Genomic DNA, 27,460 nt, shown 5'->3' with positions numbered 1-27,460 from the left:
GGGTTTACGAGTTTTAAGGGAGACGCAAATCCAAAACAATACAAACTGCTATTCTTTTAAAAAATTTCCAATGCTTTGCAGAAGTAGGCAACCCATGTGGTTGCACATGCAGTTGGTGGCGGTTCAATTCGGTGGAAGGGGTTGAAGGAGTCACGTGTCACATATATACCATGTTCGTCGTCTATAAATCGCTGAACTCCTTCCAATTAAGCTATCAATTAAACCACTAGTTACGGCTAATACCCGAGTCTCCTAATACTTGCAGTCGCAGGAGAGTGAGCGCGGAAAGATGGCTGCTTCTCTCCTGGCTAGTTTTGTTACCTTGTCGTGCCTCTTCACCGTGAGTTTCTGCTTCCAAACCAAACGCTTTTCTCTGCCGATGGCCGGACGTGACTGGTCGCCGGCCGGAGCAACTTGGTATGGAAGTCCCCAGGGAGCCGGAAGTGATGGTAATGTTAATGTCTCTCGGTCTTTGGTTTGACTGTCATTTTATGATGGTCAACTGTTGGCCAAATTTTGTCTGATCTTACGCACTTGATGGTTACAATTGAGCACGCATATATAAATTGACCAATGAGTTAGAAGGAGAAAGGATCGACCTACGCTGTGCATGCAATATGGTAATAGAAGTCTGAATGCATGAAACATTACGAGCAATTAGAAGCAGATAACATCCGTAGCATTAATGAATTAAACTGCCAGTCAAAATTTGTTAATCTTCTGCATTTTACGATGATTACACTGTATCAGAATGATAATAAGGTGCTCTTGACAAATTAACAGGAGGAGCTTGTGGATATGGGAAGGCTGTGGAAGAAGCCCCCTTTTCTGCCATGATTTCCGCTGGAAGTCCTTCTATCTTTGAGTCGGGCAAAGGATGCGGTTCCTGCTATCAGGTATACTATTAAAGCCCAAAGTCTAATTCGAACTTCCCTTGCGTGCACCTGGCTTGGTGTACACTTCTATAGCTGCCCAAGTCCTTTTCTATTGCTCCCCTGCTGTCTCCGTAAGATGAGAACCAACAGGACTTCAATTTCTTTATTAAATCATGACATTTCCTTGCCTTCTATCTTCAATGCGTGCAGGTGAGGTGCACCACCCACAAGGCATGTTCAGGGAAGCCGGTGACGGTCGTGATCGCCGACTTCTCGTGCCCCGTCGGTGTATGCTACAAAGAACCCGCTCATTTCGATTTTAGCGGCACCGCGTTTGGGGCGATGGCCCTGCCGGGCATGGCCGATGAGCTGCGGCACGCTGGATACCTGCATATCGAATACTCGAGGTACAAATTCCGGACTAGATCTAGAAATTCCTGACGTCCATCACCAACCGAACTAAAACCTTGGTTGTGTGTATTTCAGAGTTGCATGCGAGTATCCAGGCAAGACGATCACCTTCCATGTGGGAACTGGTTCCAATCCCTACTACCTCGCAGTGGTGGTGGAGTTCGAGGACGGAGACGGAGACTTGGCTGCTGTGGATATTAAGGAGGGTTCTGGTGAGTGGCGCCCCATGAGACAATCATGGGGTGCGGTATGGAGGCTCGACCCTGAATCGGCGCTCCATGGGCCATTCTCGATTCAGTTGACGTCGAAGTACTCCGGCAAGAAGCTGGTCGCCAACAACGTGATTCCGGAGGGGTGGAAGGCGGGAGCCACCTACCGGTCTTTTGTCAACTATAGCTAGCTATGAGAATACTTATGTGTGTCTCCACCTACCATACTATATATATGGAGAGAGAGAGAGCGCATGCAGTCGCTAAGCATGCCTGTGTATGGTTCTATTATTGTACTTCTATTTTGATGATCCGAGTGATCTAATTAATATTAATGGATCGGTGATGGGTTATGTTTATGCTCGGGTAACATAAAGAGGTGTATAACCAAAGCACACCAAAAATTATCCAATGGATGAAAAAGCATGAAATCTTACGTATGTGAAACAGTATGATAAAAAAAGTACGATACCAAGCACCTTTTCTAAGTTCCGCCTTTTACTCTTATACCATAATGAGAAAAAGCCTCTTCTTCTATACTATCAGTGTACCTCCATGCAAATGGTTTTTGTCTAGAGCTATTTGATTTGTATCTTCAGGTAAATGGAAATAATTTTCAAAATATGATATTTACTGGTACAAGTTGCACGATTAGATGATACACATCTAACAAAATAGTTGTCCAACATTTTAATACGCATTTTTAGGTAAACAAATATACAATTTTCAAAAAAAAGGAAGAAATGGACTTGGGAGGAAAAGAAAGCCCTTACGGATGGAAAAGAAGTGGCTTGACAAGAAAGAAAGATGATGTAGATGTTCTTTCTTTACGGATAATTAGGGGACAGGCGAAAGTAGGAATCATTATATCTCTGTTTAACTTTTGAATTTGCTCTTTAAAATAGGTGCAAAAGAGAGCGCGCGCGCGCACATATATATATATATATATATATATATATATATATATATATATATATATATATATATATAATCTATCTCATAATTCCTTCTATGTGGCCACTAGATATATAATTTTTGTTCAGTCGAATCTATTTTTATTATCTTATTCATTTGTTAGATTTGTTTAGGACCGCCATTCCAGTGGGCCGGGATGGTATCCATCCCAAAATTCCACTACCAAGGAACGCCAAAAATCCAGCCGGTAATCCGTCCCCATCGCTAATCGAGGTGTGATTCATTACAACTTGCGATTCACAAACTGGTGGGGCCTACGGAGTATAAAACTGGTGGGACCTATGGCGATCACCGATCTAACGACAAGTGGCCTCTCATCTACTACAATAGGAAATTAGAATCAATACATCCTAGCTAATGAAGCTTTAGCCGTGTGGGTCTCACTATGTTGCTGTAATCTAGCGGATTATGATGGTGACGGTGGTTAGCGAGCACTTATATTCATTGTGAACCGATCGACAGAGTTTAATTATTAGGAAGTACTATAACATCAACGTTCTCCATTTATACGTACCTAATTACATGCACCTCATGGACCAGACCACGGTTTGCGATATTTGAATATCAACACACTGTTTTTAAGTTCCTGGGCTAGCTACTATCTTATCACATCCTTTATCAATTAAATGAAAATATTAAAATTATTTGGACCTTTGCTTCTTTAAAACACCCGGATCCAAGTTTATAATCTCTAGTCATTCTATTCTTTGAAAAGACATTCATGCCATTGGATTTTTGACCAATAGTGTAAACAAATAAATTATTTTAAGTGTTAAATGACTATATTTTTTTTATATTTAAATATTTAGTTTGGATCGTAAGGATTTTTTTTGTTTTTGCATACATCTTTAAGAGCATCGATGCAAGATGATAGAATAGTCATTCTATATTTAAATTAGGTAGTTATAAACAATGTTGGCCAGAAAACTAACAAGAAAGATTATAATGTAAAAACATGATGAGATTGAAGATACATATACAAATAATGATTCTACGGGAGCAAAAAACAGTAACTCATAGGAATATGAATATATATGCTGATTTTTTTTTTTTTCCAAAGTTGGTCATGAAATTAGAATATGTTTAAGAAAGTTATAGAAAAAGAAATAAAAAGGAAAAGACTGGTCACAGAAATAGAAAATTTAGTCAGAATTAGAGAATATATATATATATATATATTAGATTTCTCCAAACAATTGAAAGATTTATTTATTTGAAAATTTTGCTTTTTTATGTTTTTTTAAGCAACTGGATATATTTTTAAAGAACAAAATTTTTTATACACACCTAACAAATGACCGAAGAGATAATGTAAAGTGGCCATATCTGTAGTTAGAGATGATGGGTGCAAATTATGTTGAATATACCCATCTATTCCTCAGATGAAGCTATATTGGTTGTGAAAAGTGGCATATACCCAACATTTATTCCTTTGGTGGAATAAATTATGATGGAGGTCGCAAGATGCTGGGTAATGAAAAGTGGCTGCATCTATTCCTTTGATGGAGTTATATTGGTTGCTTGGATGTAAATTATGTTGAATCACCTCCATGCTATCAAACTCTTTATTATAGAGGATTTACATATCATAAAGTGGATAAAGGATGATATAAGTAAGCTTTATAATCCTTGTCTTTTTCAACTTAAAGTGAGATTAATGTTACTCATGCTCTAAGAGGGGAATAGTTTTGTAGGCCGTATTATTTGTTTTGGTACCTTAATCATATTCTCTTATGGATTGATGGCCCTATTTTTTTTTTCCTCATCCTTTTTCTTGTTTCTACTTGTATTAGGAACTAGTGGGCATGTGCCAGTGTTTTTGATAAAAAATCAATGTGTGTTGTAGGATAAGCAAACGATAGATAGATATATGTTGAAATCTAGGATTTCCCATGAATTGCATTGTCCCGCATGCAATTTACAAGGTCTGAGAGATATGACTAAGTTGTTGATTGAGATTGAGAGATCATTGGAGACTTAAAAATAAATACAGGATTAAACTCTAATGAGAAATATAGCTAGGTTGCCATCTTCTAACCTCACTAAGTGGTGCCAACTACAAAGCCTTGCTTCATCAACAACCCAAAGTATATAATTAACTAGAACTAGATGTCCAACGAATTAAAGCACATCATCAGGTGAGAATAAATATATATCAAAATTGTTTTCCTAAGTAGCAATTAGTACCAATTTTACTATATTGGAATGCGGTGTCCCTATCTCTAGGTTTGATTCTAATTTCGAAGAATGTAAGGGTATTTTTAAACATCTGTCCAAGCTCCAACGGCTCCAACAGCTCCAACGGCTATATGCTGGCCGCTTCTGATTAGTACGCGGAGCGACTCCCCGTTTCTGATTTTCTTGTGTCCTACGGTGTCTCTCTTCTCTTTTCTTTTTCCATAGAACAGTTCTGGTTTTCCCCCAAAAAATTATTATAAATTCTTTCTTCGAGAAGATCTGCGGACGAAAATATGTGGAAAATTTAGAGGGAGGCGAGGCCGCGAGAATCGTCTACGTCGGCTCCAAGAACGCCTCCCAAGTCACCTACAGGATCTCTCGCCTCGTCGCCGATGATCCTGTGTATGCTCTCTCTTTCCTTTTATCTATTTATTTCATGAAAGTTACCTTCTTGAACTCTTTTATATATTTCTTGATGGAAAAAATTGGTAGATATTTCATCCATCTTGGATTTTTTTTTTTCCTTGCGAAGTCCGCAAAAGATTTTAGGTTTTTCGAACTGACCCAGACTTATTAGAATCGGCTTTCTTGAGATTCTTGTCAACGTTTGCGATTTTTCTTCCTCATGAAGTATGGGATCGAAAGATCAATGTTTGCAATATCTGAATTTGTTTTATGATTGCATTGGTTCGGTATATTATATGGGTTTCGGAAATAAAATTGAACGTGAATTCCTAGTTTGGCTGCATCCGTGTACATATATAGATCATTTGCGGAACTTGGATTACTGCTTAGTGGTCTGGCTACAGCTTTGAATTCTGGAGCTTTTAGGGAAGTTATCCTCATGATCTGGAATAGCCTTCTACTCTAGGGTTCTATGATTTACTACTGAATTTTGTTTCTGGACTTTGTTAACCGCAGAACTTGACATTAGATAACCTACCTTGTTTGTTAGGAATTTCACAAGGATAACAGAGCAATTCTTGGGAGAAAGGAATTGTTTAAGAGCAACCTAAGGAGACTGGCCCATGCATGGAAACTCATCTATGAGCTTGCTTTTACTAGTAACCTTCTGATCCGAACTCATTTTTGGCAATGTTGTTGCATTTGAAGGTTCTATGGCTTCTGACAAAATAATTACAAAGTGCTTGAGTGGAACTTTTATTAACGGTTATTTGACTTTATTTGCTACATTTCTTCAATGATAAAATTTTGGGTTATTTTTGTCACGATCCGGATCCGGATCCGTGACACGGCCGTGCTATTGCTGACTACCGCCCTCAATAGCACAAAGCCTCATAAATGGGTAACAGGATAGTCAAACTAGTCAAACTTTCATTTATAAAATATTTATATTGTATCGCACAAGGCAGTGCAGGGTACAGGGTATCAAGCTTCTATAATATTTTATGTACAAAAAGTATAATTACCCCTAAAAGATAGAAACCCTGATACAAAAAGAGTATCTCTCGCTGCTATCACTGGCGGTGATCTGGAAGAAAAAATGTAAATAAAATGGTATGAGCTACATGGCTCAGTAAGTAATCCTGCATGATCTTATCGGATCAACTATAATATTAAACACTCTTCTTTTTTTTAGCAGAGTTTGAAAAGCTAATATGTACATTACTTAATAATTCTTCATGACAAAATATTGATATCGGTGTTTTATAACAGTGAAAATACAACGTAAAACCGTATACCAACATGCCATGGTTTACACTCTCGGATGCTACTGCGAAGTCATTATCGGCCACTGGCGGGGCCAGCTTAGTCATTATCGGCCACTGACAGGGCCAGCTCAGTCATTCTTGGCCACTGGCGGGGGCCAGCTCAGTCATTCTTGGCCACTGGTGAGGCCAGCTCAGTTGCTCTCGATCAATAGCATCTATAAGCCCCTAAGTAGTACCTCTTGCAAGTAGTACACACAGCTAGATTGCAATTTATCATCATATCTTATACTTATATCACAATTATTATATTAAGCACAATTGACCTACGCGAACCCAGATTGGGTAAATTAGACTTGGGCCAGATCCTTAGATGGGATCCAGGCCAGTGAATTCATATTATGATAAACTTATGAAATAAATAGAAAATAATGTAACCCCTATGTTATTAATTTAGGTGATCAAGGATTTGTCACCCGGACGTAAGAAATTGGAAAGAAAATTTTCGTAAGTGACCTGTCTTAATCTTATTATAGATCATGTATCACGTTTTATAAGATGAACAAGTATTATTCATGCAATGTGAATTGTGTATATGATTTGTGAAAAAAGTAAGTAACATGTCCTAATCTTATTACATTTATGAATCATGTACGTAAGTAGCATGTCTTTAATCTTACTACTTTATGGATCATGTGTGTATCATGTTTGTCAAGATTTTAAAGGATCATGCATGCAAGTTGATTTGTGTGTGAGATGGATCATGATACTATTATTGCGCTTAATATAGTAATTGTGGTATAAGTATAAGATATGATGATGAATTGCAATCTAGCTGTGTACTACGTGCAAGAGGTACTACTTAGGGGCTCATAGATGCTACTGACCGAAAGCAACTGAGCTGGCGTCGTCAGTAGCCAAGAATGACTGAGCTGGCCCAGCCAGTGGCCGATAATGACTGAACTGGCCCCATCAGTGGCCGATAATGACTTCATAGTAGCATCCGATAGTGTAAGCCACGGCATGCCGGTACTATTTATGGGCTCATAGATGCTACTGACCAAAAGCAACTGAGCTGGTCTCACCAGTGGCCGAGAATGACTGAGCTCACCCTGCCAGTGGCCGATAATGACTGAGCTGGCTCCGCCAGTGGCCGATAATGACTTTGCAGTAGCATCTGAGAGTGTAAACCACAGCATGCCGGTATACGATTTTACGTTGTATTTTCACTGATATAAAACACCGGTACGAATATTTTATCATGAAGAATTATTAAGTAATGTACATGTTAGCTTTTCAAACCTTGCTAAAAAAAGAAGAATGTTTAATATTATAGTTGATCCGATAAGATTATGCAGGATTACTTACGAAGCCGTGTAGCTCATACCATTTTATTTATTTTTTTTCTTCTAGATCACTGCCAGTGATAGCAACGAGAGATACTCTTTTTGTATCAGGGTTTCTATCTTTTGGGGGTAATTATACTTTTGTGTACATAAAATGTTATGGAAGCTCTGTACCCTGCACTACCTTGTGCGATACACTGCAAATATTTTATAAATAAAAGATGGATTAGTTTGACTACCCTGTTACCCATGTTTGAGGCTTCGTGCCATTGTGGGTGGTAGTCGGCAATAGCACGGCCATGTCACGGATCCGGCTCTGGGTTGTGACAATTTTTACTTGTAGTAAGCTGTGAAATAGATGGTTGAAGAGTCTTTCATTTCTATAACCACTATAATTCAACCATATTTGCAAATATGTTCTGTAATTTCTGGTAGAAGTTTGTTAGAGAACATGAATTTTCTAACTCATTTGAATATTTCATCACCACTGGTACTTCAAAGTTGGCATAATTCTTCGAGTGTCATGCTTATTGTTTCACCACTTGTCAGACATTTTTACTAAACCGAACTAGAGGCATAAGATTCTTTTGGGTCATTCTGGTTGTGTGGATCTGCAGTAAGTATGCACTTTTTGTTCCTGTACTTCTATGGCAGTTGTGCATGCTAATGATAAGAACGGATCTATGTTAACATATATGTATACATCTGTCAATGGCTAGTTTTTCAAAGACTTTATTGTTATCAGGCTAAAAGGTGTGATCCAATATCCAGGATTCAAGATAAATTTGATAGTATGCTTAAACATCAGCCACCTGATGCTTAAGATTTATATTTTCCTTGTTGGATAAATAAGCTAGAAACCTGCTGGTCTTTGACTGGCATAGGCATGAAATTTTATACTATAGTCCTTGGTTGTAGGCTTTCCTTAATGACAATTTTAGATGAAGATGATGCGCTTCTCAAAAGCTTATTGAGTGGTAGAGTTCTTATTGCTTGAATTTAGGTTTTTCTTTTTCCAATAAACACCAACCACAACAAATAGTCCTTGCATCATCAATAAAGGATCAATTTCACCATCTAATGTCATATGGATCAAAGAATGTCTTGCAAGGAAGTGATGGAGGACCGAAGAGGGGCATGATTCTATATATTTGGATGCACCATGAAGAAGGGAGATAGAGCTAAAGTGCAGATTTTAGGACATGCTTCCCCGCAGTTTTAATCTGAAACCTGACATGTCACTTTGAAATAATTAAACTTGGTCTAAATCACCGTAAGCGTTGTATCTTTTGTGTATGTGCGGCCAGTGTCGTATGTCAGTATGTGCTATTGCATGTTAGTACTGGCACATCATGCCCTCTGCATTGGTCCTGTATTTATACAGAAGTGATGTGTGATTCTTTATTCCTGGATGTAGACAGACTGATACAAGGAACACTTTAAAACTCATGCGGTGTACTCACAAGGATGAGGAAAGCATCAACTAAGCAATCCCGAAAAATTATTTCTTAAATTTGAGGTAACTTTAATTTTACACAGGTATATACAACTTAAATATATTTTGACCTTATCTGTGCCTTCGAGTTGGATGCAGATCTTATCCAAAAGGCCAAAATCTTCACTCTTTTCTCCTTGAGAGCCCAGACTCTTCCCATGTCTAGCAAATCTGCTATGTTTGCTCTTAGTTTCATATGTTTGAACCATGAAATCCATCTTGGCCCACCATCTTGCCCTCTAGATTTCATGTTAGGACTCTCTCTTTCTTAAGGTTGTCTTTGCTAGGAAATATACCAAGTTACAGTTGGTCTACTCACAAGGATGAGGAAAGCATCAACTAAGCAATCCTGAAAAATTACTTCTTAAATTTGAAGTAACTTTAATTTTACACAGGTGTATACAACTTAAATATATTTTGACCTTATCTGTGCCTGCGAGATGGATGCAGATCTTATCCAAAAGACCAAAATCTTGGCTCTTTTCTCCTTGACTAGAGCCTAAACTCTTCCCATGTCTAGCAAATCTGCTATGTTTGCTCTTAGTTTCATATGTTTGAACCATGAGATCCATCTGGCCCACCATCTTGCCCTCTAGGTTTCATGTTAGGGCTCTCTCTTTCTTAAGGTTGCCTTGGCTAGGAAATATACCAAGTTATAGTTGGTTGATGTCATGTTGAAAGATTGTCATAAATTGTTGTCAGTCTTGACAGATCATGTCTTGAGCCATAAAGTCACTGTGTATTGTTGCATATGTTTAAGGGCTGTGTTTTCCTGTAGATTATTGATGCCTTTAATGATTTAGACTCATATAGGGACTCCACTTGCTCTATCAAATAGCATGTTCTCTTACATATTTATACTTTGACACCTTTCAGATACGATCCTAATAAGGGCTGATCAGTTAGCATTCTGAACTGACGAGTGCCAAGTTATATCACAATTTAGACTACTTGAATATCTAATAATTCAATTTTTTCTTATTTGGCCTCCCATTTGTCATTGAACTATATTGAACAAAACTTTAGAATTGGTACGGCTGCCAAGGTTTATTTCTTTTTCTTTTTTAACTTATGTGATAGTTCTTATCGTAAAATGGGTTTTCAATTTGTAAATTCTTTATCATTTTTACAAACTTCTGAAGCAGAAGATCTAACATTTTTACTGGTTTTATTATTGAAGCTTCTATTCCACATATTGCTTAAGTCTTTCTATAGCATTCATGGACTACATTCACTGAACTCTAATTTAATGAATGGGGCTGATTCACCACCTCAGAATTTAGGTTCAAAAGGAAACTGTGTTATGAAGTCTAACCTGTCCCTGGCTGCTTGAGGAGCATTCTATTAATTCATGGGATCTTGTTTGTGAATTTTCTTGATTGGCATGCTATTTTTGTTTGCTTCTGTCACAATTATTTAATCTTCTTTTGTATTATAACTTGACTTCCCTTGAAAGCAGAAACTTCTTAATGTTCTGAAGTGGCCTCATATACTGATCAATCAAACCAAAAATCAAATGCAGAACGATAAGCATATGAGGCCAATTTATTCCTGCTATAAAAGGACAACGTCCAGATGGGGCAGCAGTTGTTACCTTCAGCCTATAAGCTGCAAACAATTGACTGCTATGCACAGACAGGACTTGGCCGTAGTTCAAATGTTCAAGGCTTTCAAACAACTGCAAAATATGATCTCAAGTCTGATAAGTTTATCATTCACGGCTTTACTCTTATATATAGAAAAGCGAGCAGTGGAGAAGATCTTATAGATGATTTTTTGATATCCAAATAATCTTGTTATTAACTTATTTGCTCAATAATTAGCATGGAGTTGCTGAAACAATTCATGCTCCCTAATTAGAATCTCATAATGTTTGTGAACAGTCAGGCTTCATTATACAACTCCAAAGTGGATAATCAGTTAACTTTGTTGGCATCACCATTCAAAATATTGGATCAAAATTTGGAAATGGAGCATTCAACTCCATGGGTAGTGGTATTCGACAATTTGATTTTGTGTGAATACCAAGAATGCTGATGAGTAGTGCTGCAAATGATCTGAGCTTCTCATGAGCAGCTCGGGCTCATCTAGGCCCGGACTCAGGTCAGCTAGAAAATGAGCCGAGCTCTAATACTTTTTGGAGCTAGGCTCATAATAAGTAAAGTTTGAACATGAGCCAGTTGCAGAAATAATGGATAAGCTTGGATCAGCTCGATAAAACGTTGGTGCAGAGCTTAAATCAGCCAAGCTTCAAAAGCTGAAGTCAAGCTCAGGTTGAGCTCAAGCTGAGTTTCGGAAGCTCATATATATAGCAAACAGAGCTTGAGCGGCCTGCTATTCAGCTTGGCTTGGCTTGTTTACACCCCTACTGACGAGGGCTGTTCTGTCTTTCTTCACTTTTTCTGCTTGTGATACCCTAGCTCATCCTTATTGTGTTGCATCTAAGTGATGGACTGATAACTATGTAAACTATATCTGGCAATCCGGTTTCTTTGATGCTCTATCAGTTTTTTCTCCTTCCAATAATCTGAGGAAACATGAGTTCTTTGATGAATGGCCTAATAATAAGTTAGACAAACAAAGGTTGAATGGTTTGTCTTTTGCTGAACCGTCTTTACTTCCCTCTCTAAGCAAACTTGTTATAGACGTTGGTTGAACAGATCATCCCTTATGTTGTATGTAAGAAGGAAATGATTCATACCAATTTCTTTCATCACATATTTATAGGGATTAAATGACGGGACTTTGATTACTTCAGGTTTAAATTGGTTAACGGGCGTACTGACACTGTAATAGGATGGTACCGGTATGGGGACCCGTACCGAGATGGCAAACCTTAGTTTGGAACATGACTTGTTTAGGAAGACAATCTTTCTGCGTGTGGCTGCAATAAATTCCTGTAATATGGGATAGATCGTCAATAATAGCTTCAGATAAAGGTTCAATTCTGACTGCTTAAGCTGCTAAGGCATGAAATATATGCATATTCATGATTTTAATTATGATGTTATTTCCCTCTTGGGGTCATCAAACTATGCGTATTAAGTGATGCTCAAACTCTGCCTGGCTTTAGGCAGTAAATAGTTTCGATAACTTAGTGCGGTCCATCTTTGTTGACAATAACTTAACTATGATGATGTGGTTTTCTTCTAAGGCAAGCAACTTTGGTAACTTATGAATGATGCAAGGACATGAATCCAACTAAGAAAGAACTTCCGTTGTAAGGACATAAACCTGACAGACGAAGAACTTCCTGTGCAGAGCTCATTATGTGGAGGTTGATTCTGTTGTCAATAATATTCTTGTTAAGAGAAACAATTAGAGAAACTTTATGATTTAGACATGCTATCACTGTTGGGAAAAACTTAAATGCGCATGCGGCCAAATCTCGGGCCGCATGCGCGTTTGAGAAAAAGGAAACGCCAGCGGGTTTACGCGTTTAAAATCGGGTTATTTGGATTTGAGCTGGGGACTACGCGCCTCGTGGCTCTAATTGGCCGGTCATGCACGTGCGCGTTTGAGAACAAGGAAATGCCAGTGGGTTTGCGCGTTTAAAATTAGCAAAACACCCGTTGGCATTTCGCTGGCAGCGTGGCTACTTCCGCGGACGCATCCGCAAAATTACCATTTTGCCCCTGATCACATACCCCTATATATACCCCTCAATTTCATCTCTTTCGAAACACGAAAAATTAAAGAAAAATATTGGAAAAATTCTGAAGAAAAGTTCTTCCTCCTCCTAGCCACTTGTGATTTTTATTCTTGCTCTTTTATATTTTATTTTATTTTTTTACTTTCGTTCTTTACTGGATCTGCAAGTCCAATCGGATTTGCTTTGACTTCTTCCGAGACGTGCCGAAGAAGAAGTTGTAGGGTCGTCGTATCTCAGAGGAGGATTGCCGGAAGATCCGTACGTGGGGGCAAATACTTTTTTAGGATAGCATATACGCGCTTCGACCTGCCTTCAATCAGGCTACTTTCTTCTACCTTTATTTTTAATTTAATATTAGTAGATCTGTAGAATTTGAAAATCTATGATATAAATTTATTAAATGCATAGATTTATTTTGTGCTAGAATAGATTTATTTTGCATTAAAATAGAATTAATTGGATGTCGAATGATATATATATATATATATATTATTCCTTTTAAGATTTTCCATTAATTGCATTTATAGATTTATTTGTTTATTTAGATAATATATTGCTAACAATCACTCTATTGACAAAAGAAGACATCTTGTTTTTTTGTTTACAGTGATGAGGAAGCTCCAGCTGATCTGTTAAAAGAATGAGGATTCATGATCACCTTAGGAAAGATGGATATGCTGCAAATGCAGAAAATTGTGTTGGTTATCATCTCAACTAAGAAACACGATGATTTAGCAAGGATCATCTTACACAAAGATGGAAATTGGATTTGTAAAAAAATATATTGATATTATTGCGAATTATGGAGAGGTGGCTTAGTTGCTAGCTGCTCTAGAGTTTAACAAAAAGAAAAAGAAATTTAGTTTCTGTAAGATATGCAGTATACTGAGCTTTTATCTTGATCTTTTGCTGCTATGTGCTGCAAGTTTCGATTCCTTATGGTATAACTTTTTTCTCCATGTTGATGTGGCCAAGTCAACTAACTTCTACTCTAACTACTTCCCCTGTTATTTATATCTTTAAATTGTTTCTGCTGGGCTGAATAGATAATGCTGTGTAGGATCCATGAGTACCAGAAACAGTAGACAGTTTAAACTGTTTCACATTAACTGAATTGAGGAGCAGGATCTTAATAATACAGTGGGATGTACCATGCAATGGTTGTGTCTGATGTATAATATAGGAAAATGACCAACAATGGACTCTTGTGTAGGGCGTCTTCATTACTATATGCCATTGTGGGCAGGTGGGCAGGCATTTCGGGTGGGGGTTAGATGAAACAAAATTTGGTAATGCTAGGAACTCTATAGAGTACAGACACACACACACAAACAAAAAAAAAGGCAAAAAAAAATAATCAGAAGATCTACTTGCTAGAAACACAGAACACTTGTTAGATCTACTTGCCAGGGTCAGAAAGCAAGTGAAAGATCCAGCTGCATAATTAGTCCTGCAGTATTGACACTTACCAATAATTGTTATGAGAATAGCATGGCATTTCCTATGAAGCAATTAAGGAATTGGAATGCAAGAATTTTTAAACAGGAACTTATCTGCCTCAAGAATATGTCTGGACCTTATTTAAGTGGTAATGATGAATATCTTCAATGAAACTTCAGAAACTTCAAATTCACTTTTCTATCAACTGAAGAAGATGGGACAGCAAGAAATTGCTGATAGTGGGTGTATCTGCTTATTGCAGAGGAGTATACAGAAGAAGTTCTTCTTTCAAGACTGAGGAAGGTATTTGGCAACGTGATCATTTTAAAATAGTGCACTTTTGGTGAAAGACATGTCTAGACTCTAGAGTGATGATAATTTTGAAGCAGGGCGATTTTTTTATAGGTTTTTATGGTATTTAACAGGATTTTTTGCTGTATACTCTTAATGTATAACAAGTTAGATGTAAGCCTATCTGTATGCCCAACTTTATGAAACATATGATCTAATCGATTACAGTCTTATGCTACAGATTTCATAAATTCATGTTTTTCTGAAAAAATGTGGAGATGGATGTATTTCTGTACTATTAACAGCACCATTCAGTTGCAAGATATTGTGCTTTTGATCTTTCGGTGAAGAATGGTATTTTGTGGGGCAAGAGGGTTTTTCGCTGTTTAATATTAACGTGTAACAAGTTAGGCATAAGCCTACTCACGCTCAATTTTGAGAAAGTATTTGATCAGGTGTATTATGGTCTTATGCTAGAGATTTCACAATTGATGTTTTCTGAAAAATGGTATAGATGGTTTTGCTGTATTGCTGCCAGCATAATTCAGTTTCAAGATATTCTTCTTTTGATCTATTGGTGCAGAAGGTCTATCGTAGTGCAAGTTTCTTCTTTTCACCGGCTCATGAAAACTTAGTTATATGCCTTCTTTTTTTTTTGTTTGATAGAAGGGCCTGTCAGCAATGAGCGCTACACAATGGGGGTAGCCTCCCCAAATACACCTAGTCCCATGAAAATGTTGTTGATTGTTTTTTTTATGTGATGCAACTGAACCTCAGATGTGCTCAATCTTAAATTTTTCTTGGATCATTTTGACATGCCTTGGGTCTGTCAATTATCTGAAGCCTTTTCAAATGTGCATGAATCCAAAATCAAGCTAGTCAACAGGTGAGCCAGGAGTTTAGAGAACTTTCTGTCGAAATATTCAGACCTTCAGCTCACTTATAAGAAGCTGAAGGAGGAAACTAGATTCCCTTAACAGAGAAGTTCGACAGAAGCTCAGCTATTAATTCAATCTGAAGTCTCTGAGTTTAGTCTTTTGGAAGCAATGCTTTCTGAATGAGGAAAAGTATGCAAATAGAAAAAAGTTTGGAGGAAAGGGTGAGATACATCTTTATCAGTTTTCAAGTGCACAAGATGGGAGCATGAGGTATATCAACTAGGAAAAACAAGGTGTATGAATGTTTTCTTGTTTGGAACGGTTACTGAATCGCCAGATTCTCTTGAAATAATGCATTTTAGGCATATATTATCATCCTGTATGCTATAGCTTTGTGATCCTGCAATGATCTCTTGATGTCTTTGACAGTTAATCAATGAGATCTAATTGAAATTCCAGCAAAGATATATCATTGAAATGCTACAAAAGGGCTTAATGAAATGCTCAAATTCCATAGTGAGTTTATAATCAAGTGTCTCCATTATGCCTGCAAAGCTATTACTATGAACCTTGGAAGACTCCTGGCTTTGATGCCATATAAGCTTGCAGCAGACAGCCCACAGATAACATATGAGAAACTATATGCAGGACCATCGATGTAATATTCACATGATACAACTGTATGCAGTCTGTCTGTATTGCATACATATAATTCTCTATTTTCAAAAAAAAATGTTTTTGTTTGTTGCCTTGTGTAATTCCATGTTGTAACCAAATTATAGTTTTAATTGCAGAATGTAATTGAAGAGTGCTGAAAACTTTCTTGTGGTCACGGATGTCTACATAGCTGTGGCCTTCCTGAGTTATTTGCTGTGTATTCTAGTGCCAGCACATATAAAGGAGGCAATGTTCTTTGCTTCTGCAGGTTAGTGAATTATATGATGGTTCAAATAACCTATTGACCTGGATTATAATACTGGAAATTTGTTTATATACTCTGGCCACAAATAAGCTGTATGCAAGATATAATTTCTGCTCTTAAACCTGAGCAAATATTTTCTGCTCTAAATGAAGATATTACATGTTCTGTATCCCTAGACAAATTCATTGCCTTCGTTTTACAGGATTAAAGAAGACACTTCAGCTTATTCTTGCTGCAAATGCGCTGCATGACCCACAATTCATAAAAGATGGTCTTCACAACCGAGTTCTATGATCTTCATGTAGTGACAAGTTCCTAACATTCTCTCTACTAAAGGTAATCTTGATTGCAGCTTATTCTTTCACTTGTCACTGCACAGACTGATCTACTGCTCTCTAGATCCATCGACTGCCCTGATTCTCTCTATTCCTAGTGGCAATGGCCTATAGCAAAGTCCAAATATGCGGACTGTGGATGAACAGCCTGTGCCTCTGTGCACATGATCCTGCCCCCCCGACCGGGAAAATGCATTCTGAAAAGATGGCAGTGGTGGTAAGGGTGCTGGCATTATTGATGGTGACAATAGGTGGCTGTGGCTGCCCCATCGTAGAGATTAGGGCTGAAATCATAGTTACCTGATTTGTTGGCTTGTTTAATCTGAAATCTGCAATTCGCTCTTCCCCAGTGAATTGGATTCGACGAGAGTAGGATCAAAAATACATCTTCAGTGATTATTATATACTGTAATATCAAATTTTATTTTAATTTTATCCATATTTGATGATATATTGGTCTAGATTTATCTGTATATACAAGATATAAATGATGTTGAAGCTTTTTTTTAAAGAGAATTAGAAGAATCAATGTGTGATAATTTACTATATCTGTGAATTAATTGAATAAGTCTCCATATGGAACTTTGAAATTACTCGAGTTTTTGTATTACGTTAGACCATATTGCGAACGATTCTTGCATAATTTGGTGAATTAGGTAACTATAGTTGAAATAGTAAAGATGATACGTAATATTTAAAATATAAATCCCTTACTATATATAATGGAAGCTCCTATGTGACTAACTTTTGGTTATTCAACGCACCTTCATGACAAATTATACCCTACAATGCATGCATCACATGGCCGTGCATGCCGCCAATCATAACCACTTATTTCTATGGGCCTCATTTATCAAGCGCTCATCTCAGTGCACTACTACAGGAATGAGTGGCCGTGATTATCGGCATGCACGACCATTTGGTGCACACCGTGTAGGATATAATTCCTCCCTACACATGGTCTTATACTAGAAAGAAAAAATCCCAAAGAAATGGATAACAAATAGAGAGAGCAAGATTCCGAACATCAATCCTGGATATAATCACCTTTCCAGTTGTTGATGTGGCAGCATATTGGGAGTGCTTATATTGAGAGCAAAAAGGTAATCTCTCTTAGAAGGAAAGTAAAAGTATCACTTTTAAGTTTTTTTCTTGCAGAATTTAATTGAGAAAAAAAGGACATAATTTCTTGTTTGATTTGAATTTTAAAAGGAAAACTGAACTGTCCATGTTGGTCCTGCGTTGCAATAGCCTTTTATCAACATGTTGAGTTTCCTTTAAGAACAAAATGAGTAATGGTAGGGTCCCAACTAGGGAGCATGGATACTTCATACCACATGGCATGTTTGTATGGGGTACATACTGGATATCGGTCCTCACCATTTTCATATCAGATGCTTGATATTCGTTGGATACTTCTAGGATACACATCTCCTGTAATTATCTTATTTTTTAAAATTAAAAGGTTTCTCTGTATACTTTTGCACATTCAAGACCCTTCTAAGATATCTTCGAAAATTAGAGGAAGTGTTTTTTTCTTTCTGTTTATATGAATGTCAAACTTTTGATGATGAATAGTTAATTTTGAAGCTTGTCGTGTTAGTATTAAAATTTGGGGTGTGTTTTGTGGTCCGTGGATTTGAACGATAACTAGGTAAATGTGATCTATTATTTTAATGATTTTTATGGATGCTTTTTTACATAGACATGTATAAAATCCATATGTTTATTTTTGTATCCTATGCATATTTTCTCCTACCATTAAGATTTTGCTGTATCAGTGTATTCATATCCATATCTATATCCATATTTCCAAGGGTCCATGGTACCAAAACAAAAGCTCTATGCACCATATGTGGTGAGGGCATTTGTGCAATCTTGGGTTGGTGCTAAAGACGGTTGTTGTATAAAGCATCCATTACTTAGTGACATATGGCAATTGAGCTTTTATTTGGTATGATGATTGGGCCCTCAAGCACTTTAGAAACAAAATTTTAATTTTTAAAAAATATTCTAGGATTGGCTTTCTGAAGTCTTGCCGAGTGAGATATTCCCACGGCTCCCCCACCCCCCCCCCCCCCCCCCCCCAAAAAAAAAAAAAAAAAAAAAAGAGGCATGTAACAAGAAAAGCAAAGCCCATGGGGCTTTCAACAGACTCCGCCGTGCTTTCATAGATCATGTGCTTTTTATATGCAGAATGTTAGATTATCAGGCCAGGCCGGCTTAGGCCTATCTAGTTTTGACTTGGTGCAGACAGCCTGAATTTTGATTCCAGCCTCAATATCTATACCTGGCCTGGCCCAGTGGGCAAAAAAATTCCTGCCTGAGAAAGATCATAGTTGCACTTAAAAGCCGAGCACTCTACCGTTGAGTTAGCAACCACCAGGCCGGGCCAGTCTTTCCCAAGTCTACTCCTGATCATGCTTCTTCTCATATCATCTAGCACTAGTATGAGAATTTGATGTTCTAGTTTGACTGTCATGCACGGTCTCTTCTCCTTTTTTCCTTTGGCATTATTTTCAATTTCATATTATTTAGTTTTTTCTGAGCTTGCTGATTTATTGGAGGCAGCTATAGCTCACTGCCGGTTAATTATTTTATCCAAGTTGTTCCTCTCACTGTCCAGTACTCCTCCAGCATTCATCTTTTCGCTGCATTATTTGACTAATATGAATATGCTGTCGATGATTCAAAAGATAGCCTACAACATGCTTATAATGAAGGCCATGCCTATGGATGGGCTTGATTTTAATATAGAATAAGCCTTCGAGCTCTTCTAGTTTTGTAGCTTGGATTAGTAAATGCCCAACCAAGTGATGATTAACTGTTTGTGAATATAAATTTGTTGAGCAATATTTATGTAAAGCCAGGCATGCGCAAATTGGTAGTGCTAAAATTATTCAAAGCCATGATGACATATACCAATTCTTCCTGCTTTGCGTCTCTGTTCATCTCAAATCTACGTTCAATAGCAACTTTTTCATTCTATGCTTCCATGTTTGTTGTTTCATCCGATGCATAATATTTATTTCAGGTTTACTGAGAAGTTGCAACAGAACAGTCAAGGACAGGGAATCAAAGAACAGCTTCAAAGCCTTTGCAATTTATGCGTGCGGCAATCCTGGAAAGCTGCATTAGCAAATGGGCAGCTTAGGGCTCCATATTTCCAGGTTTGGATTGCTCTCATGCTATGGTATTTTCAATTTAATTAATTTATAAATCTTGGTGGTGTTAGGAGAGTTTGTCCCCTTCTTTAATTTTGGACTGGCTACTGGTTGATTCCTATCCCAGGAAAATTTCCCCAAATATAACTTGTGATGAAATAAGCGGTCATGTTTAAAAGTTACTAATTACGATCTCATGGTTTGTTGCAGATCTTTCCCAGTGTTGGAGTTCTTGTTCACACATTTAATTAGACCAACCATCACCTGGGCTCTGTCCTTGCCTTCTTGGCCGCTATGATGGGAATGCCCATCCTGTCTATGAAAGAGCATTAGAGGAACCGCTAAATGGATTGGTTTTGCCTGAAGGGTACCATGAATACATGTAGCCTGTTCCTAATCCAAGACTATGAATGTGAAGACGTGGTTAACATGTATACAAGTGTAGCGTCAATCAACACTAGGAGTTAATCATATAGTGAAAAAAATCATATATTCACATACACCAGGTGCCATTGGAAATTTTCTAATTATAAAACCTTGCAAGCATAATGTGCCACAGATACCACATTCAGCTAACCTTGGAAAGGAAGATACAGCGTGACTTTTTCATTCCTGAGAAGTGGAGATGGGATACTGCGAAGATCATGCAGCTTTTCGGGCCTTAGTTGGCAAGGAGGATTTTAACTATGCCGGATTTAGAGGAGGACCTGACAGAAGAACCTAGAGTATGACTTGCAGATCCAAGGTGCGAGCTGTTGATCTAGGTGAGCTCTATAGAGCTAAGGCTTCCTGGTCGATAGATGGCGCTTGGCTGTGAAAGCTCCATGTTCAGCCTGAAGTTGTTTTGTTCCTGAGGAAGGTGGCGTGGGGTTGCCTTTGGACCAGAGGGGTCTTGAGTAGATGGGGAGGGGGACTCCATCCCTATTGTGATGTGTGTCCAGATATAATGGAGTCTATCAGGCATGTCCTTTTCCATTGCCCGAGAGCAATTTAGGTGTGGCACCAGATTGGTTTTGAAGGATGCTTCCTACAATCCTCAAGCCCAATGGCAGCCTTCCTTAAGTATTTAAAAGGTTCATTACGAGAATCTCTCAGGTTTGCTTACACTACTTATTAAATATGGTTGGACAGAAACTCCAGAATTTTTGAGGAGCGGCGTCAGAACAGTAGGGCGATGACTGACAGGGCGCTGCTCCATGCCAATAAATTCTTAGCTGTGCAGCTTTTTGGAGGGCATAAGACTGCGAGGCATATCTGGGCTTTCCATATAGCTCTTGGAGCACCTCAGACGATATTCGTTGCTTGGGAGGCCTCATCCCCAAGCTTTCTTAAAGCGAACTTTGATGGCAACATGTCTGATGATGGGAGGAGAAGAGGGGCTGGTTTTGTGATCAGAGATGCTGACTCTAGATTGGTCGTTGTTGGAGGTTATCAGCTCTATGACACCTCTGTTCTTGGAGCTAAGCTCAGAGTTGCTTGGAAAAACATTACCTACGCGCGGCTTACTTTGAGGGCGGACCAAGTTCACTTAGAAGGGGAGTCAACGATGGTGATTGGGTGGATCTAGGGTCATGCTAGGTCTGGCAACGAGCATCCATTGCTCACAACCTATTGAGGGAATGTGTGGCTACCCAAGTTACCAATGTATATCGTAAGGTGAATGGGGCTGCTGATTGAGTTGCATCGTTTATTGCACAATACTCTAGTTCCTAGAGTTATAATGGCTATAAAACTTCAACCTCATTCCCTCCACCACCACCTCTTTTTTAACTTTCTTGAATGTATTTATGGTAGGACGGTATGATGTATCTGATTTACAAAAAAAAAAGAAGAGAAAAATATAGTAGACAGCTTACAACAAAGTGGTAATGATATGCACGAGGTACTTGAATACTACATGGATATCATCGTGATCTAATTATTCAATTCAATAGTTCCCTTGTTCTTTTATGGAGGTGCTTGCTGGAAAGCTTCTCAAGATGATGGCCTTCAATGTTTGATTATGCAATCCTTTTAATAAGTTTTGTTTTATATTATTTGAGAACTTGTAGCAAATATATATAATATGATTTAGTTTGGGTCAGCCAGAGGTAAAGTTAAAAAATGCTAAGCTGGTTGCTTGGAGATTTATGACCAATGTGTGTAATATTAGGTCATGACTGAACAAGGAGTCAGATGATTAATTAGTTGATGAAGACTGGTAACCAACAGGGTGGTGGTGCAACTGATAAGAGTGCTGTACTAATCACATGACTCGAAACCTGTTCACAGTCAAGATTTTTCCAAACAATTCCCATCGTTCCACCCTACAACCCGTTCACACTCGAAACCTGCGTAATGAGATGAACATCCTCTCATGGTAGATGTTGCTATTGATCCGTTGGTAGGTTTGTTTGGTGTCTGTCGGCAAATCTCTGTATCTTAGAATACTGCTGCCAGACTCGTTGGATGCCTGTCTCTCGGTCTTTTTTCCTTCACCCATTTTTTTTGTTTCGTAAATATTTCCTTTTTGATAGATATACCTTGATTCAAAGTTGGTCTTTTTTTCACAAAGTAAAGCAAGAGTAGTGTGCCAAGAAAAGTGAGCACATATTAAGGCGCATGACAAATGAAATTTGAACCGAGAATGTACGTAGCAGCAATCCATCTTAATTTCTCGCCCTTCCTTCGCACATGCAAAGCACTAGACATAGGCGTCCTAACTCCTAACAACCGCCAAATTTGACAAAGCTCCCGAGCACTTAACCTTGAGACAATGAATTGATATTCTATTTGCTTAGGTCAATATGGTCGGCTCAAAAATAATCTGGTTTGAATTGGAACTTGCTCGTATAATTAAGATGCCTCTGATGATTTACAAATGGAGTTATGTTGGATCAAGAATCTGTTGTGAACAATAAAGCTTTTAGGTCATTGAAAGTAGAGAAGATGAGTTAAGTTCAAAACAAAAAGGGAAAAGAAAATGGTGCCCTAATTCTCATTATGGATCTCATTGGAAGGTCTGTAATGCAAAATAATTGTCAATCTACTCTATTATTGTAGGTCTCGGCTTTTCCCAGCAACTGCGTTCTTGCGAGCATAGATCGTATGTGTTTGAAGTAGGAGGATCAGGTCAATGTTGAGAGAAAATTTGAGGTATGGTGGTGGCATGAGATTAGCATTCTCTAAAGAAGGGCATGTGATCCCTGTAATTAATTACGTGATATATGTATTCTAATTTTTTATTTCTAAGATGAAGTACAATTGACATGTGTCTCACATTTGTTAATATAAAAAGAATATTCGGTGGATAGCTGTGAGCTAAAAAAAAAAAGCGGAGTTGGGATGTCATAGTTTTTTAAAGAGAATTGGCAGCAACATAACACAACACAAGATGAATTCGGAAGCCACAATGTTGTTTTCTTTTCTTTTGCCTTCTCTTAATTTACCATGAGCACCGTGGAGTCATCCATACGGACTGCTGAATTGGCAATGGAGAATGGTAGCTAAATTATAGAATAACTAAAAAAAAATGGAGTTGTGATCGGGGACCATCTTGGTAGGATGATAGCAGCAGGAGGGCGGCGCACGCCAGGACTCACAGTGGTCTGCAGGCAGCTTGGAAGGGCATATCCTATGCGTGGCAGGTACTTGGTGTGAAGCGGGTATGCCTCGAGGAAGATTCATCTGTGGTTATCGACCGGCTTCGAGGGATAGATCGATTTGGGGATGGTCATCCTCTCATTCGGGAGACCCGTAGGATGGCGCGGTTGATGGGTGATGTTCAGATAGGACATGTGTTCATGAAGGCGAACAGGGCTGCAGACTGGATCGCCTCCTTTGTTGCCCGATATTTCGGAGATTTTTTTTGGACATCTGTATCAGACATTCACCCCTCTTTGTATCTTTTACTTTTCCGCAGTGGCAGGTTGTACTCATGTTAGAGTTATATGAAATGAGTAGTCGTTTTTACCATCAAAAAAAATTTTTTTTTTTTTTTTTGAGCAAAACGGTGGAAGGGTTAGCATTGCACAATTCGTTTAATAAAACAACAAATTTTATGTTTTCTTGTGGTATCTATGAAGCCACCTAGTTCTTGGTGCTGATGCTTTTTTTTCAATTTTAACACTTATTATCTCTTAATTTTGGAGCAAATAATAGAAAAGATTTAGCAGGTAAGTGTTCTCTGTCAGGTGATGTTCAATGACGTGAAGCATCCTTTGTCCCCATGCAAAAAGGCATAAAAAGCCAGACCTTCACTATTCACAATTTAAACTGTTCTTGGACTTGACGTGGCTAATAGGAATGAAGGTCAAGTATCCGATGCTGGTCTTTTTTTTTTGGTTAACATCCGGTTCTGGTCTTTGATCAAGCGAAATTGCCGGGAAACGTAACTGTCAATGGCAACGATCAGTAACCACCATCAACGGCACAATCCTCAACAGATCGCTCAGTTAGCACGAGAAAATTTGTCGTAGGGCTCACCTCCCGACAAGTTGATGTCCTTGATTTCAGGGGAACATTGAACCCTTAATTGGACCACCAAATCTCGGGGGATAAATACGATACTGACATAACCAGCTCCAAATCTTATTCTAGATATTGGGAGTCTTATTGTCGGAAAATAACAAGTGAAGTATGACTATAGGGGATGAACAATTATTTTTCTTCTTTTTTTTTTTTTGAAATATACCGTGTTTCAGGCAGTGATTGACACAAGAAAAAACAAGTAGCATATACCCTGAGTTCGCATCCGTGTCTCTCGGATGCAAAAAAAAAGCATTTCATGTAGGTGTGGTTTGCCCAAAGTTTGTGTTAGTTTGACCGAGTAAATATTTTTTGCCCCACCCCAACTTGTTTGATTGACGAGCCGCAGCTTGATAGTATGCCAAAACTCCGTTTTCAGGCACAGAGAAAGGTGGGTGGATCATGGGGCAAATTGGAGCTGCGGCGTTTCTTGATGCACAACTTGCAGTGATATGCTTCTCCTTAGTATAACATAAAATCCCTTTCTACCATATAGGCTCCAGAACATACAAATTATTGTGAGGCTCGTGATGGTAATTACAACATGATTCAATTTGTTGAAAATATCCAAAATCATTCACGACTTTATTTCTTTTAAGTACTCTTAGCGAGTGGATTAATCAAGATATATCAAAATTAACAAATTATGCACATTTCACCGGTTATTGATCGATGGCTAGTTCGAGAAATCTTATTATAAACCACTGGTGTTATATGTTTTTCTCGTTTTGTCTCAGACATTTGCTTTTCTTGTCTCTCACTCATCTAATATATAAATATTTTATTGATATTATATATTTTATTTTTGTTAATTTTCAAATTTGATTATCCTTTTTTTTCTTTTTTGCATTTCTGACAAATTTGCCGACATTTCTTTTACAAATCTCTATTGTTATTTGATTTGCCACTCTGATAACCTTCTTTCCCCCTCCAGAATATACTTAGATGACTAATTAGGACACCCAAATTCCGGTGCTATAAGTTAAATACTGTTTGTTATTACCTTCATATAATTATTTTATTACCTCAGGGTCAAAATGCGGTCATAAAACGTGTACAAGTTGTGCTACACGAGGTGCCAGAAACTAGTTAATTTTCCAGGCTTGTTCTTTACGTTTTACTCTTCTGGGGCAACACCACCGGTCATAAGGAAATCACAATGGTGGCTTTTCCGAGTTCTAAGGGAGACGCAAATCCAAAATAAGACAAACTGCTATTCTTCTAAAAAAATTCCAATGCTTGGCAGAAGTAGGCAACCCATGTGGTTGCACATGCAGTTGGTGGCGGTTCAATTCGGTGCGAGGGGTTGAAGCGGTCACGTGGAACATACCATGTTCTTCGTCTATAAATCGCTGAACTCCTTCCAATTAAGCTATCAAACCACTAGTTACGGCTAATACCAAAGTCTCCTGATACTTGCAGTCGCAGGAGAGTGAGCACGGAAAGATGGCTGCTTCTCTCCTGGCTAGTTTTGTTACCTTGTCGTGCCTCTTTACCGTGAGCTTCTGCTTAAAAACCAAACACTTTTCTCTGCCGATGGCCGGACGTGGCTGGTCGCCGGCCGGAGCAACTTGGTATGGAAGTGCCCATGGAGCCGGAAGTGATGGTAATGTTAACGTGTCCCTGTGCATGTCCATGGGAAAATGGCTTAACAAATATGCATGCATGCGTTCGTGCTCTAGGTTAGCTACCCGCATGTGTTATTATTTCATGTGTTATCATGTTAGGGTCTTTGGTTTGACTGTGATTTTATGATGGTCAACTGTTGGCCAAATTTTGTCTGATCTTACGCACTTGGTATTTACAATATAATTGAGCACGCATATATAAATTTACCAATGAGTGAAAAGGAGAAAGGATCGACCTACGCTGTGCATGCAATATGGTAATAGAAGTCTGAATGCATTAAACACTACGAACAATTAGAAGCAGCTAGCATCCGTAGCAATGAATTAAACTGCCAGTCAAATTTGTTAATCTTCTGCATTTTACGATTATTACACTGTATCAGAATGATAATAAGGTGCTCTTGACAAATTAACAGGGGGAGCTTGTGGATATGGGGATGCTGTGGGACAAGCCCCCCTTTCTGCCATGATTGCCGCCGGAAGTCCTTCTCTCTTTGAGTCAGGCAAAGGCTGCGGTGCTTGCTATCAGGTATACAATTAAAGCCCAAGGTCTAATCCGAACTTCTCTTGCGTGCACCGGACTTGGTGCACACTTCTACAGCTGCCCAAGTCTTTTTCTATGCTCTCCTGCTATCTCCATAAGATGAGAACCAACTGCACTTCAATTTCTTTATTAAATCATGACATTTCCTTGCCTTCTCTTGAACGCGTGCAGGTGAGGTGCACCACCCACAAGGCATGTTCAGGGAAGCCGGTGACGGTCGTGATCACCGACTCATGCCCCGGCGGTACATGCTTGAGAGAATCCGCTCATTTCGATCTCAGCGGGACCGCGTTTGGGGCGATGGCCCGGCCAGGCATGGCTGATGAGCTGCGGAACGCCGGAATCCTGCCAATCCAATACTCGAGGTAAAATTCCGGAGTAGATCTTGCAATTCCTAACGTCCATCACCAACCGAACTAAAACCCTGGTTGTGTGTATTTCAGAGTTGCATGCGAGTATCCAGGCAAGACGATCACCTTCCACGTGGAAGCCGGTTGCAATCCCTACTACTTCGCAATGGTGGTGGAGTTCGAGGACGGAGACGGAGACCTGGCTGCTGTGGAGATTAAGGATGGCTCTAATGCGTGGCGCGCCATGACACAATCATGGGGTGCGGTATGGAGGCTCGACTCTGGATCGGTGCTCCATGCGCCATTCTCGATTCAGTTGACGTCGCAGTACTCCGGCAAGAAGCTGGTCGCCAACAACGTGATTCCGGCGGGGTGGAAGCCGGGAGCCACCTACCGGTCTTTTGTCAACTATAGCTAGCTATAAGAATACGTATGGATGTCTCCACGTACCATACACTATATATAGAGAGAGAGTGCATGTAGTCGCTAAGCATGCCCGTGTATGGTTCTATTATTGTACTTCTATTTTGATGATCCAAGTGATCTAATATTAATGGATCAATGATCGGTTATGTTTATGCTCGGATAACA

General features: G+C 38.7%; 1 protein-coding gene and 1 long non-coding RNA gene across 6 annotated transcripts; both read left to right on the top strand.

Moving 5' to 3' along the window:
- The first annotated feature begins 90 nt into the window (after positions 1 to 90).
- LOC103717279 (expansin-B11-like) lies at positions 91 to 27,447 on the top strand. 3 transcript variants are annotated; one of them, XM_008805602.6, is made up of 4 exons: positions 91 to 449; positions 784 to 896; positions 1,086 to 1,282; positions 1,362 to 1,854. In XM_008805602.6, the coding sequence occupies exons 1-4, from the start codon at positions 290 to 292 to the stop codon at positions 1,684 to 1,686; spliced, it is 795 nt and encodes a 264-aa protein (XP_008803824.1). In that variant the 5' UTR covers positions 91 to 289; the 3' UTR covers positions 1,687 to 1,854. The 3 variants fall into 3 exon arrangements, with proteins under 3 accessions (XP_008803824.1, XP_089785851.1, XP_008803823.4); XM_089929725.1 differs by lacking the exons at positions 784 to 896; positions 1,086 to 1,282; positions 1,362 to 1,854 and adding exons at positions 26,392 to 26,504; positions 26,691 to 26,884; positions 26,963 to 27,447 and having other exon boundaries at positions 193 to 449; XM_008805601.4 differs by lacking the exons at positions 91 to 449; positions 784 to 896; positions 1,086 to 1,282; positions 1,362 to 1,854 and adding exons at positions 25,705 to 25,953; positions 26,392 to 26,504; positions 26,691 to 26,884; positions 26,963 to 27,447.
- LOC103717280 (uncharacterized) lies at positions 3,594 to 13,746 on the top strand. Of its 3 annotated transcripts, XR_016399939.1 has the most exons (3): positions 4,671 to 5,050; positions 5,604 to 5,712; positions 10,682 to 13,746. It is a non-coding gene; the product is annotated as an uncharacterized LOC103717280 (long non-coding RNA). The 3 variants fall into 3 exon arrangements; XR_016399937.1 differs by lacking the exon at positions 5,604 to 5,712 and having other exon boundaries at positions 3,594 to 5,050; XR_016399938.1 differs by lacking the exon at positions 4,671 to 5,050 and having other exon boundaries at positions 5,060 to 5,712.
- Positions 27,448 to 27,460: the final 13 nt, after the last annotated feature.

Source organism: Phoenix dactylifera, chromosome 3 (genome assembly GCF_051530095.1).
Source record: "Phoenix dactylifera cultivar Ajwa chromosome 3, Ajwa_hap1_PhDact_Kaust_v1.1, whole genome shotgun sequence".
NCBI classification, from domain to species: Eukaryota; Viridiplantae; Streptophyta; class Magnoliopsida; order Arecales; family Arecaceae; genus Phoenix; species Phoenix dactylifera.
This window is presented reverse-complemented; position numbering and strand designations above follow the sequence as displayed.

Coding starts and splice junctions, on each gene's coding strand:
- LOC103717279 (XM_008805602.6), top strand. CDS start 290: ATGGCTGCTTCTCTCCTGGCTAGTTTTGTTACCTTGTCGTGCCTCTTC. Junction 897..1,085: donor GATGCGGTTCCTGCTATCAG/GTATACTATTAA, acceptor CAATGCGTGCAG/GTGAGGTGCACCACCCACAA. Junction 1,283..1,361: donor CTGCATATCGAATACTCGAG/GTACAAATTCCG, acceptor TGTGTATTTCAG/AGTTGCATGCGAGTATCCAG.